This window comes from Perna viridis, chromosome 1 (assembly GCF_037379345.1).
Source record: "Perna viridis isolate PV_CMFRI_1.1 ecotype Kerala chromosome 1, ASM3737934v1, whole genome shotgun sequence".
Taxonomy (NCBI): Eukaryota; Metazoa; Mollusca; class Bivalvia; order Mytilida; family Mytilidae; genus Perna; species Perna viridis.
Genome location: NC_142445.1, coordinates 37,124,279 through 37,138,996, shown reverse-complemented (window position 1 = coordinate 37,138,996; position 14,718 = coordinate 37,124,279). Strand labels below are relative to the sequence as shown.

Below are 14,718 nucleotides of genomic sequence, written 5' to 3'. Positions count from 1 at the left end.
AAACACTTAACATAAAAGAACAGAGACAATTCGAAAGCCCTTGTCATCAAGCCAAATGACAGTTATTGTTTTTTGCATCTTATAACAGGAAATTTATGAGAGTTATCTCTCTTAGACCATGAAAAATGTCAAGTGGCGTCTGTCTTTTAGATTATGAAATATTCCAATGCAAAATTCCCCCAAATGACAGTTATTGTTTTTTGCATCTTATAACAGGAAATTTATGAGAGTTATCTCTCTTAGACCATGAAAAATGTCAAGTGGCGTCTGTCTTTTAGATTATGAAATATTCCAATGCAAAATTCCCAATTTCTTAAAAACAAAAACAAAACAAAAAATAATAATTTCATAAGTTAAGAAAAAACAACAAACCATTATTTAGAGTAAAAATACACTGAAATCAAAACCAAACTTTGAAGACCAAACTTTGAAGACCAGTCTACGGCAGTCTACGGCAGTCTACGGCAGAAATTTTAAAAAGTTTTACCACTTTTAAAAAGTTCCTTTATATCAGTTTAAATATATTTTTGAACCTTGAAAAACCAAACATTTGTCAAATTGAACCAATTTTGAAACCAAAAAGGGGTCCAGTTTAGACAGGTTTCACTGTAATCTGATTGTTTGCACAGAACATAAATATACATACAATGAATATGACCTGACCACAATAAAGGAGTTTGTATGATATCAATAAGCAATTCATAAAAGCTTGAATAAATTGCATGATAAATGAATTCATGACTGGGAATCCTTTCATGTTTTAATTTTTTGACCCAAAAACCTCATTAACCAGACAAAAATGCAGACTCTTGTCAGAAATACATAGTCTACCAAAAATATATGAATATTTAGTTGTTTTGTTGTAGTGAACTTGGTGGAAAAGGGATGTCATAAAATGAAAAATTAGATTCCCAAAAAAATGATGATGGGATAATTAAAACATATTGTCTTGTATTGTGATGAGAAAAATCTACAATGACTGGGAAAAATACTAAGAGAGGCTTAGAAGATGTTTTGTTCAGGATGAAAGTTTTTGGACTTTTGCTCTAAATTTGCCGAAATGGTTAATGTACTAATGGTGTGTCAAAAAAGAACATACTTCCATGTAAAATCAATCTGAAGTTTAAACCCTCAGATAAATGAAACTGACCTGCACATGGGAGGTCATAGGATTGATTTCTAACCAAATCATTTTAAAAATGGTAGTCTATAAGAGTCTCTAGGAATTTTTCACGAGTTTTTCCCAAAATGGATTCAGAATATAGTTTCGTCATCTGGTTTTTCCAACACAATTTGTTTCTGTCCTAAATTAGTAGAATGGCACCATGTTGACGATTGCATTATTTTACTCTCAGGAAATAATGATTACAATTATGAAATCAGAATCTGCAACCATTGTTCTTTTCCCTTATTTTGAAAGAAACAATTAATATTTCTGGCTCTTTGGGTATAATTTGCACTAAATCCTTGGACCCAACTTCCTAAATTGTAAATTCTAGAGGACATTGGCACTTCTTGTCTTTTTACTATAGCCTTAAATCAAATTGAATTACAACTGTTTCAAAGGGGTTTTGAATTCCAAACCAAATTTTTCAGCTAAATGAGTGAAATTTCATAGTGTTGAAATATATTGATAATTCATGATTATCTAAGAAAAACTCCAATGGAACCGCCTTGATTTTTATCTCATCAATATTTCTAACAGAAAAATTGACAAATGTTGAGAAACCTTTTGCCAGGTTGAGTGGTTACTTGATAACAAGGTGTTCACTTTGATGTTATTAACAAAAATAATGACATTCTGTGATTTTTACGATAGGTCATGTTCTTTAAGTAATAAATAAAGGAACTTTGTAGCAATTTCAACACAAATTGATATCATCAATTCAAAACAAGTTGCCAAGTTGTAGGAAAAATGCTCCATTATCAGATTGCTTTGGCAACTACCAGTATAATTTCATCTTAGTTAGTAAATTATTGTATTTTGATTTATAGCCAGTAGGAATTAGGATTTTTATGAGTTTTATCAATGTTTATCTTCTTTTCCCACCTGTAAAAGATTTCATCTATTATCTCAGGAAGTAGTTTGTAGTCTTAAAAACAAGTAAGGGCAAAACCCAACTACTGACCCGCTGGCCACAGTCCAGGGCAGTTGTTTTTTCTTTTCCAATTTTTGCCAAGGGAGATAACAGAAACAAATACCATGGTCATTTTTAAACAGTTCATGCCAACAGATGAAAGACAAAAACAAATAAAACAATAATAATAATAATGAAAAAAGTTAAAAACAAGTTCTTAAACTTTCATACTCCTTTCCTCCCCATTAATTACTCTAGAGTTATAATCAAGTAGTTTCACAAGATTGAAAAAAATGGTGCCTAGATCTTCCTTCCTGACATGAATAAAGTTCATTCTTATTTCTTTTCCTTTCTAAATTCAGATATTTCTTTTCAGTAAGCCAAAGATTTGCATAAATGGATACCAGACGATCTTTTAAAAATACATGTTATATCTTTGCAGGCTTTACTTATAGATACTAAAATTTTGCTTTTTTTTTATATCCTTGATCAATTGAATCTGAGTATGGATTAAACTTTACCATCATAATGGAAGTTTTAACACCAAATAAAATCCTTTATAAACAATTGTTGGATTATATGGACACCTCTATATCTTAGATAGGATAATTTTGTTTTTGAAGTCTGGTTCAAAGACATTGATCACTAAGGACTGGATAAGAAAGTTCATTCTTCTACAAAATCTGGGATAAAGTCCAAATGTTCATCTGATTCTGTTCAAACTTGATCTCTTCATTTCTCAAGTAATTCTGAGTGTAAAAAATGGGGTTTCACCTCACCATGTGTAACCCATTCATAAAGATAGGCTTTCATTTAAATAGGTAAAACAAGTAAGACAATATCTTATTCACTGTCTAAATTGCTCTACTTTTGGAAGCTGAAGTAATTCACATCTATTTTTTGAAAGCTTGCACTAGAGATAAATACTTGAGAATCAAAGTTCATATATTTTTCCATATCCTGCCAAAAACCTATCAAATGAAGAAAAAAACTACTTCTCAACATTTTTGTTGCACTATTGCAAAAAGGATAAAATTGAAAAGGCGCTGGATGAATTAGGTAAAACATTCATTCTTTTCTGGGATGGCTGACAGGGGAAAGGGACAAAGGTAGAAAAGGGGTGGCAGATAGGAGAGAAGGGTGGGATAAAGGAGAAAGGTACTCCCCTGTCCGCCCCATCATTTCAAAACAGTTCCTGTTTATGACTCAACAATTTCTTTTTTAATTTATTGCATATCATGGTAATTGTGCAACCATGAAAGTTGACTAAATTTTGCAGGCGTCTCCAAGGACATGTTGACCTATAAAATATAAAAAACATTAAAGTACAACCACCCATAGGTAATGTCCCTTGGGATATCACAAATGCTCTCTAACATTCTCAAGTTGCCTTTTTTAAACTTCAATGTCTATGATAAACAAAGTGATGAAAATAACAGGGTATCTCTTCAAAAAATGTTTTTATATTGTTGGGACTATTTGTCTTCTTCAGGGGATAAATTAAATGTAAAGCGATATCTCTCAGATTTGAATTCCTTTAAGACACCATATGACAAGTTATTTTCTAAATATCTAATTACGACTGTTTCTCAATTTGCATATTTAAAGGCAGACTTCTTTATTTTTTTTCCATTCAAATCAAACTGATGTAATATTTTTATTTTAAGGAAGTTTGTCAACATAAGAAAGAACTATGAGTCAGTTATTTTTTTGCATGTCAAAACTTTGAAGAGTCTTCAGTCATAGAATTTTCTCATCTTTGAGCTGAAATTCATTAACTCAAATATTGGCCATAGGAAAAATCATTTATGATTCCAGCTCTGTCCTTTTTTGTCATTGTTTTCAGTTCAATTTTATAGCTACAGGCAGAATTACAATATCAGTAAGGCCAAATTAAATTATACCTCTGTTCCAGTTACCCAACTGAATTATTTTCAAGATAACAAACAACAAAAAGTACCAACAAATGACCCAATATTTTACAGATAGTGATAAATTTTCGGTTTCCACAAGGTCCGGGTGGTAAATAAGATGCTTAAAAATCAGTAAATAATATAAAATAAAATCCTGACTTAAGGACCCTCTTTTATGCAACAGGAAACAGAGGTCATCTGATTTGGCCTCGTTAGTTTACTTTAGAAGTATCTTAAAGTCAAAGTTGAATAATCCAACTGAATCATTTCTTAGACCGTTTTTTGGGGCAAAAAGGGGCACACCTTTTTTTGGCAGATGAATGAAAACAAAATGAAAGCTAATTAAATACTATTGGTTGAGAATTAAATATTTAATCAAACTTTTAACAGTAGTCATATTTGTTTCTTAATTTCAGACAATTCTTTTAGCTTATTTCCTACTGGAATCTGACATAGGAGACAAGGTGTCATCACAAGGAAGTTCATAGTTCTAATTATCAGCCTTCTTGTCATTTTGAACATTGCATGCAGAAAGACATCAGAAAACAATGCATGGTAATTTCATACAAAATATACACCTCTGCTTCACAGCTTTAATACCATAAACAATTTTTGTGCACTTTAATCAATAAGACGATGAGCAGTGTAACTTATCGACCCATCAAAATGAAGAAACTCTGAACAGGAAAGCTGATGAAAACATCATTTTTAATCATCATCAGCAATACCCATGGGTACAATGGTGAAACAAGACAGTATATACCTACATATCAGAGTGTAATGACTCTTAGTTTGTGCAATCTAATTTATTTTACATGTATATCTATCATGAACTTAGAAAATCTTGCTAATGTGACCCTTGAGTATTTTCCTGACAAAATATTTTATTGCCACTGCAGTTCAAATACATGCTAATAGCTCATCAATGGTATATTTTCAGATAAACAATTCTGATCTTGTTCTCACATTCAAAGAGCTTAATGTTCTTTTAAGATCATGTAGGACAGAGGTGTTGGCTCATTTATTAAAGGGTCAACTGCAGAACTGTAATCATCATGCACTTTTAAAACCCAAAATTTGGAATCTTTCTTAGTTCTTAAACAGTCAACCTTTCCAACCAAGGCACCAATATATTTTACAATGAGACCTATATAAACCAACCCCTGAATTAACCAAATACATTGACAAAGACAGACACTTTACAAAGTTATTCATATATATTTTGAATCAAGCAATGATCTAAATTGTAAAAGGTCCACCAATCAAAGAAAATACCAAATCAAGCTCAATGCCACTATTTGTGAAACACTATGAAACAAACAGAGCTAACTCCAGCCAATCATATATCAAATTTCTGTTAATACTTTGACAAATAAAGTAGTAAGTATAAAGCACTTCAGCCAAAAAATATAAACTAGAACCCATGTATCAATAAGAGCAAAGTTGTACCATACCAAGAAATATTGTAAGGTTAACCCAAAAATTAGAGTAGACTAAAATCATGCTAAATCACTAGATCGGATAATTTCCTTTTGTAGTGACCTAACATTAGTTTAAAATTTTATTCATGTACATTAAACATAATTCCTAACCTTCCTATGAAATTTCATCTAACTCCAAAAATTTATTGAGGAGAAGTTGCACTTACATGCATGTCTGAATATCAATTCAGTTCGTATTTTAGCCTTTGCAGGCACTGGACAATAATCATCTTCCTGCATGTACATCATTTTTAACACCTCACCTTGCTATAAAATGTTGTTTAAATCAAGTGGTTGAGATGTTGGGGTTGCTAGAATTGAAAAATGTTGAACACTAATGGTAGAATATCTCCTTTGCTGGCATTGGAAATAATGTTCCATGCTCATCTACTTGTGATGACTAACCTTCCTCTAAAATTTCATTTAATTCATTTGAATGGTTTAGGAGAAGTTTGTAAGATTTTCATACATAAAAGCCGTAAATTGAATTCTCTCCATTTTTGCACATATCAGACAACGATTTTCTTCCTTCATTCACATTTAAATATCTTTTCCAATCTTCCTTTAAAATTCCGTCGAAATCCATTCAACGGTTTAGAAGGAGTTACACTTCTAAAATATTTAGACAAACAACCTGACAGACAGACAGATTAAAAACCTGATTCCTAAATAAGCCCAAGCTTTGTTTACAGGAATTATAAAACCCTTTCAAGAACTAAAAAAAGACCAGCTACTGCTGACTAACATCTAACTATGAAAAATAAGACTAGCTCAATTCTGTTTTATGGAGAAAAAAATATATGAAGTTGTACACATAATACTTCAATGCTGAAAGAGACATTGCAATGAAATTTTCATAGTACAAGGAATGTGCTGGTTAGGGGCTACAGACAACATCAGCTGATCTATCTATAAGTCATGGAATATTGGAAATAAAACTTCTGTAGAAAATGGGATTGAAGTCTGCGCATGACACAGCATCTTCAATAGAGTAATCAAAGACATCATAAGAATGTTTTAACACTAAAATTTAAAAGCAAAAGAAACTACTAAAATATATCAAATAATCTATTGTTTATGTTGCTCTGAAGTTTTTTGCAATCAACAAGTACAAGTCAAAAGATCTCTTATCGAAATGCAATGAAAAATGCATGAGTGAACCACTTCCAAAATCAAGATATTGCACATCATTAAAGAAATATGTATAAGACACGCAGAGCTGTCTATCAACCATAAGGAAGACAGCTACTTTTTTTAGGGTCCATATCACAATTGTCTGTCACACGGTTTTTATTCAATTCTAACTGCTTTTGATCATTAAAAGAAATAAAATAAATAACATAACAAAAAGCAATATTTTATCATAAACAATCATTAAATTGGCTTTTGATATATAATGGGTAATTTAAACAAGAATTACTTGCATTTGTTTTTGCTGAAGAGTGAAGTAAAGTTCTGTTACTGGTTGAATGATCTAGTCTAAATATTTGACTGTACAGATAGCAAGGTAGGCACCAGGAGTCTGCTTAGATAAACTGTTATAGAAACTTTTTAGAAATCAATTGGCAATCTTTGAACTTCAAAATATATTTCACTCCTGAAGCTTCACCTTGAATTTAAAAAAAAAAAAGAAATAATCTTGTAATGTAAAATAACACTCTGAGAATATGGCATGATCTGATGATAAAGGAATAGAAAGATAGTATTTTATTCTTAAAAAATTCAAAATTGAATTTACAACAACTTTTCCTGACATCTGATGATGACATCAATCATTACAAAATACAATTATCAATTATTCATTGTTTTTTTTAAACCATTAATTCTTTGTGTCATGGCCATTTTTTAAACAAATTATCCAATAAAGTGACACTTTATTTACTCAATAATATTTACTAATGATACTCTTTGTATTCAGAATCCATGACAACACTATTCAAAGGGAGATAACTCTATTCAATAAGATAAAATAATAATGATTAATTTACAAAATACATCTTAACAAAGAAAGTGAAAAAAAAACCAATTTCATTAATATAATGATGACGATATTATAACCATCAGGAACTGTTAAGATATAACTGTATGTGATGAATTTGATAAACTAATAATTAAAACAGTTGGTTATTTTAGTTCACAGAATAAAATATAACTTGTTTTATACTCATACATACCCCGGTTACACTAAGGGTAAAGTGTTCTCTGATTCTCACATATACAGAATTTTCAAGATGCTTTTGCATCAAACTAACATTGTAAATGTTGGGATAGTTTTCATCTTCCATTCTGTGTCTAGAGGGGAAGTCATTTGCTTTTTTAGGTGCAGTATTAATTCAGAAGAAAAAAAAATAGGCAGGACCTTAAACCAATGAAACCTATTCCTGGATGAGCATTATTCAAAAATAAATTTTCATTTTTTTTTCAAAAGATGCAAGCAAAAATAGAACTAACAACCAGAGAAATAAATCACTGATCAAAACTTTTATTCTAGCCCTTATTCCTCCTACTCCCTTTGATTGATTGGACAAAATATTTTAATAACTAATTTTTAAAAGTTACACAACCTCTAAAACTGTAAGAACACGACAAAATGGTCTATTTGATAAATTGTTTTCATGATTTTTTTAAAGAAATAACTATTCAATGTATTGAGATGAAAGGAAGTTTTTACAAAGTAAAATCATATCAGATCAACAGTTTTTCCCAAAAGAAAAAATGAAGAAATACATTGTAGTCATTCTTTAACTTCCACTAAAGAAAAGGGAAAAAAAATTAACTCTGAAACTTAAAGTGCTTATAACCTTAAATTGAAAGAAAGATCATTTATTGATCAGGCTATACCAGTAGAAATATTCATTATTAAATGGTTCAATATTAATACTTAATATCCAAATGAAAATATCTTTTTCCCTTTTCATAACTCTTTATGCAACATTCAGGAGTAATCTACAGTAGATTATGGTAGTTCTTTTTTAAAAGCTTTGTAATCGCTAATAAATTTTTAAAATCACAAGTTTTGAAAATGTAAACACTTCAATTATATTTCTATAATATTGCATTTATTTAGAAAACAGAAAAACATAAACACAATGAAATTTATGACTGAATACCAAGTATTTCTATTACTGCTAGGCATGCTTTTTCAATAAACTAGAAATTAATCATGTCTTGTTTAAATTTTTAGGTACAAAATATCAGTTTACACAAAAGTGACACGTTTTAAATAAATAGCCTTACTTTATTACCTTATTAAATGAAAACACATGTCCCACTTAACAAAATCAACATAAATAATTTTAAATGTTTGAGAAAAAATATTTGTTCTAGAGTTTACCGGATGTGGATAATGGGAAAGCATAGATGTCAGTTATACTGCAAACTATCTGACTCAGCAGCTAAGTAATTAGCAAGATGAGACCCAAAGAGTGCAAAAAATTTACATAAAACAGGTATAATATATTTATTTGATGGAGTAATGGGAAATTAATGTTCAAAATAAATATTTTCTTCAGTTTCCAAAATAAAATTAGAGTTATCTCCCCTTGAGCAGTAAATGTTTGTAAACAAACTGACATGTGGTCAATTATTAATATAATTGAACAATCTTTACTGCCAACTTTGTTAATATGTTCTTTTTGTGTGACCTAATAGTCAGTAAAGAGACTTAACAGACCATTTTATTGAATAGTGAGTGCGTTAAGGGCATACAACAAAGCAAAATTTTCAAGTTTGATAAATTAATAAAGAGATATAATGAGGCAGGCGCATAAAAATTGCATATTTTCAAAAAACAATTACTGCCATCATAATCTAGTTTGGTAAGACACATTCATTTGTTTTAATGAAGACTAATAGGATTAATAAAATGAATACCATGTTCCCTGTCATTTTCCAATATTCAAAAGGACCTTCACATGAAGCAATAGTGTATGTAGAATAAGAAGTACTAACAAACACATTGTCAGATTCTGTACCAGTATATAATATGAAACAGTGTACCATACAATGAACTATAAATATTAAACAACATTTAATGATTTTGAACCTAATCTTAGTCAGTTTCAGAAACACATGTAGTGAATACTTCCCCACCTAATCCTCTATACAGGGAATGACAAGGTGTTAATTCTTCAAATATCCATGCACTGACTTGATGAAATAACACAGAGCTATGGAGTGCAACATACTTTCTCCATTTACTGAAAATAAACCTGAAAGATAAGAAATGAGAAAACACTGACCCTAATCAGACTGTTTAATAAGTTAGTCAGGATTTCAATATGTACACCTGTCTGACCAAACTCAAGAGCCTCTTCCTCATACTTTATGAAACACATGCCATCACAGCTGAACAGGAGATTTTATTGCTCAATCCATTTATGTAATAACCAAATCTACCATCAACAGTCCATAAAATTATCCAGCATGCATAACAATTTAGATTAGAAAATTGCCACAATTTTTGTAAGAAATGGTGCATTTTGTATAGTGGTACATGAGTTTTCTGATGTAGAGGATTTTAGGTGTGAAATTGCAGAGAACATTCAGTAATTATGTGTCATTTTATGAATCATTCAATATCAGATTGTTTTGAATTATGCCATATAACTAAAACTTTACAGTTCAAGACAAATTCATGATAAATCTTATCAAAATCATCCAAAACAGCATAGCTACAAGTACAACAGGGAATAATGAAGGGGAAAAATGAAGAAGGCAAATAAGATACTCTGAATATGTTAAAAATTTGATGAAAAATTTACAGTAGGAAAGCATCCACTGTATTAGGACATCTGACTTGCAACAAACAATACAAGCTTGTAACTATTGTAAAAAGGCCATACCAAGGAGAAAATCTAAATTCAAAAGTTCTGATTTAACACAAAGGTTCAAATATACTTTCATGAGTGAAAAGTCCTGGAATTTTTTGCATCCTAAAATTAAATGTCCACCAGAAGTAAGTGAAAAGTTCTCAATAGGAGTGACTGTAAAGTATAGTAGGTCCAGGTAAATGGAATTTTAAGGTCCTGCATCAGATATTGTGTTTCCCAAATCGAGGATCAGCTTTAATTTAAACCACTGTAACAATGTCAGACTATGAAAGTTCCAACTATTTCCTAACACATATTATTCTCACCTCTGCATATGATCTATGAAATCTTTGCCTTTTTCCCCATCATTATGTATTTTTCAGGGAGATTCTCGTGTTAGATAGTCAGCAAACTTTTAATTCATACTATCAATTTGATTTATGTTGTTGAAAAACATAGAGAATGACTGAGGTTTTTACTGATCTGATCATTTAAAAGTGGTTTCTTGAGAAGCCAACTTTCTTCATAGGTTATACTAGACTTTGGCAACTTGCATAGTATGATTCAAGATTCAAGTGAGACAAGCAACAAAACAGAAGTATAAACAAAAATATGATAATACGATAGCTTTTTCATTTGGTGTTTATAGTTTATAGTTGTATGTATATGGAAAACTGTCTAAACCAAACCCTGAATAAACTGGAAAATCTATTTAAAAAAAAACTTTTTTAAATCCCTGCAGTTTAAGTGTATTTTGAACCTTGGTAAAGAAAACACGTGTTTAACCTGCACAAATTGTAATGGTTTTGGTTTTGACAGATTTCAATGTATTTTTGTAGGTAGTTTAGTCATTTTCTACTGTTTTTTCTTCATTGTCAAGTTTTTTTCCTCTCTAATTGGATTTTTAATCATACCTCCTAAACTTGAGAAATAAATGATTATAATCTTAACTTTTTCGAGGATTTAAATTTTTTTTTTAACAAAAAATAAAACTTACCACAACTCTTTATCAAGATAAATCCCAGTGATAAAAATGCCAGAGACATGTTAAAAATTATGATCTATTGCATCTCTCTACAAGATATCCAGCATCAAGTTATCCATAACTTGTCAAATTTGGAGACGGCAAGATCCCAACACATGTGCAAAATTCTGAACTTATCTGGATGTACATATGGTTCCAATAGGAGTAAGAGTACCATGTGTCTTTTCATGGCCAAATTGTATAACTTTATCTAATATACCAATCATTCTATATGTCACCAGCCATTAATATCTGGAGTATCAACTTTTGATGTGAAAGAAAGCATATACATTCCTTTAACCTCAGCTCAGAAGTTAATGGTGAACATGCTGCTACTGGAAAATTTGAGAGGCCTATAAACTTCACAGTTTATCTAGTTTATGGATGTTTTATTAGTAATTTCTGTCAATCTTAGCATATTGCAGTCAAAACATATTTTCCCTATAAAGCTATCCCTTACCACTTATGTAATTCAAGTAACCATCATGTAATTTGTGTATATTTCTTTTACCAAAAAATCTTGCAACAAAGGGAAATAACTGAGATATAGTAGGCATCTTAGCATACTTCTTATAGTATCCAAAAATTGGGTATTAATGGAACATCAAGAGATTCCTACCATGTAATGCTGAAAAAGGGGGATGGCAAAATGTTTAAATAACAGAATTCAAAAAATACATTTTGGATTTTACTGAATATTGATTTTAATCTGTATTTTATGATACTAAACAACTTGGAAACTTTTCTGAGGTATCACTTCACATGGTGGGGTATAAGAAGCATTAACATGTTGAACATGATCTTTGATTGCACATCTATGTATTGCCATTGAATGGGTCACCAACGTATATTAAGCCCACTAAATTTTATTGCACCTGCACTGAGTTCAGTGTGTTAGTCATATCAGTTATTATTTTTAGGTTCATGTTTGAATGAAGCCTGGGAAATAAAGGTGGCACCTTATAGATGATTGGCATTGTTTTACAGTTGGTGTCTTTTTTACTTGCTTTAGAGTATGAGTATTTCATGACTTTGTTCTGATTTTCTCCACATCACTTCTATTCCATTACAAATGCTTTCAAATTTTTTTCACTTTCCCAATAATTGCAAGGTCCAATAACTACATTAAATATGGTCCTTCTAGCATGTATACATGACCCTCAACACCCAGTGTCATAAAGCCATTTCATCAGCTGTGCACATTGTGTTGCACATTTACTAACCTTAGGAATAAATAATGAGTTTGGGAACAGATTTTTTGTATGATCTGTATAACCCAGATTACAACATATGGCCTTGTCATTAACCCTTTTGATAAGCTACAACTTTTTTCTTAATGTCAGAAATCTGGTAATCTCATTGATAACTTATTCAACAAACATCAATACAAAACTCAGGCAGTGGCAGCTTGCCTTGTAGATTAAAAAGCAAATTCATTACACTAATAGGGGTAATTTTCAATTCAAAGGTCGTTTTCTATAGAAGAAAGTGTACATTCAAGAAGATTTGGGGATAATATGTTCTGCTTTCATGCAGCAGCTTGGACATTATTGTACAAATCCAGTTATAGGTGCACATACAGTTAAAGGTGCACTTGACTTTTGATATAAATGCACTATTGTTCACTGCATGTATTGTATGTAGTGCATTTTAACACTTTCATCTAACTATAGCTGATGGATACTTTCTGCCAAATGGAGTGACCAGGAACTCAGTTAAATACAATCATAGAACAAGTAGAAGATAGCTTCATGACATAAAGATTTACTTATATAACATCTAAGCAAATGCTTATATGTAGATACCTAACTTAGTAATGTATTGGTATAAGAACAGTGTACAAGGTGTTATTTTCCAAATTTCCATGTTAATTGAATACATAAGCAAATGAAAAAGAATAAGCATAAGCATAAGAGACCAGTTATACCAGAATCTTCTTGCTTAATTTCAATAACCAGTCATGTTTTGTCATAAATTACTTTCACATCTGACAGTCAGAAAAGTACATAAAAATCAGAAAAATATTCAGATTCTACATTTCCTAGTTTACCTATGCTTGCTTGTTCCTGTACAATGCATCACTCATTCATGCAATTCATACATCAATATCACATTACTCTTTAGGTACCAGGTCAAGCCAAAATAATAGTTTCATTCATTCACCAGTGGAAACTTGAAACAGAGAGGAAATACCATAACTAATGCTAATTCCAATTCAAATTTCTGAAGACTAAATCATGAACTGTCAATAAAATTATCGTACAATTCATTCATACATGATTTAATCTAGTACTTAGAAAACCTACCACTGCAGAAAATTGGTAGAAGTGACTCATTGGGAAATGTTATAGATGCAGTAGTAAATTACAGTGTCCCTTACTGAAATAAAATGCATAGAAACAATGGTCCACTACAATAGGGCTAATCCTTTCATCAATACTTCTATACTATTTAAGACTTATTTTTTCTGTCGATACATAATGATAAATTTCAATAAAATGTAGTAACCATATGACTCAAAATCGAAGAACTTGAAAATTCCTTTTACTAGATTAAAATGTATGCCTGACTCAATTTTATAGACTTGATTTCTAACTGTGACTAACCATCAATATTGTGGAAAATCACAGATGACAGCTGGAAAGTTAAGTAGCATAAACAAAGATGTCAATGAAACGATCAGATCTGGCATAAAAATAAAAAACAATTTAGAAGCCTATTCTTACTCTTCAAAATCAATATGTAATTTAACTAAAATCTCAGTCTTTCTCAAAGGAGCCAATTAATAGTGCTTAGAATATACAAATATAATTTGCACTTAACTCAATTAAGCAATTTGTTGGAAGAGTCAAAACCAATCCAGTCAAATACAATACAGAAAAATACTTGAGTAGACTGGTTCTAAATTGAAGTTGATTAAATAATGCCCTTAATGAGGATTTTAATTACTTCTAAGCTAGAGCCAACTGTGAACAGAACAGGGATACAGACAGCTAACCTTCTAAAATGAAAAACAAAGGTTAAAAAAGTAAGGTGCCATTATGCAACATGGAGCCAGGATTTAATTGTTTTTGACAAAATAATGACTAAAGAAAGCTAATGCAACAATATTTTAAGAATTTTGAGTTTAAAATTGAAGCATTGTAAAAGAAGTTTGTCTACTTTAGAATCGCCTGGTATCATCATAGCCGTATATATCATCACCTTCAAGTCAGAAACTTGTCTTGTATATTAAATAAGATCATAAAATAATGATTTCCAGACTTCCTTAATTAAATAATAGTAAGCAAGTGGACAATGAATACATTCCCATTCTATATTGGGATTCTTGTAACCAAGTAAACTCTCTTGTTTGGTACCATATGAGGTTATACAAAGGTATTAATGAATATTGTTCCAGTTGATTGGAAA

At 30.7% G+C, this 14,718-nt stretch overlaps 1 protein-coding gene across 7 annotated transcripts in view; it reads right to left on the bottom strand.

The window, feature by feature from the left end:
• The window catches only part of LOC148628592 (inactive tyrosine-protein kinase transmembrane receptor ROR1-like), a 138,940-nt gene that overhangs the window by 59,513 nt on the left and 64,709 nt on the right, over nt 1-14,718 (bottom strand). The window contains exon 1 of one of the 7 annotated variants that reach the window (XM_088590680.1): nt 11,281-11,475. The exons of the other annotated variants lie outside the window; for them this stretch is intronic. Within the exon in view, the coding sequence (XP_088446806.1) occupies nt 11,281-11,329 (49 nt within the window). The 5' untranslated portion in view covers nt 11,330-11,475. Of the gene's footprint in view, nt 1-11,280; nt 11,476-14,718 lie in introns of those variants that run through there. 7 annotated transcript variants of the gene reach the window in all.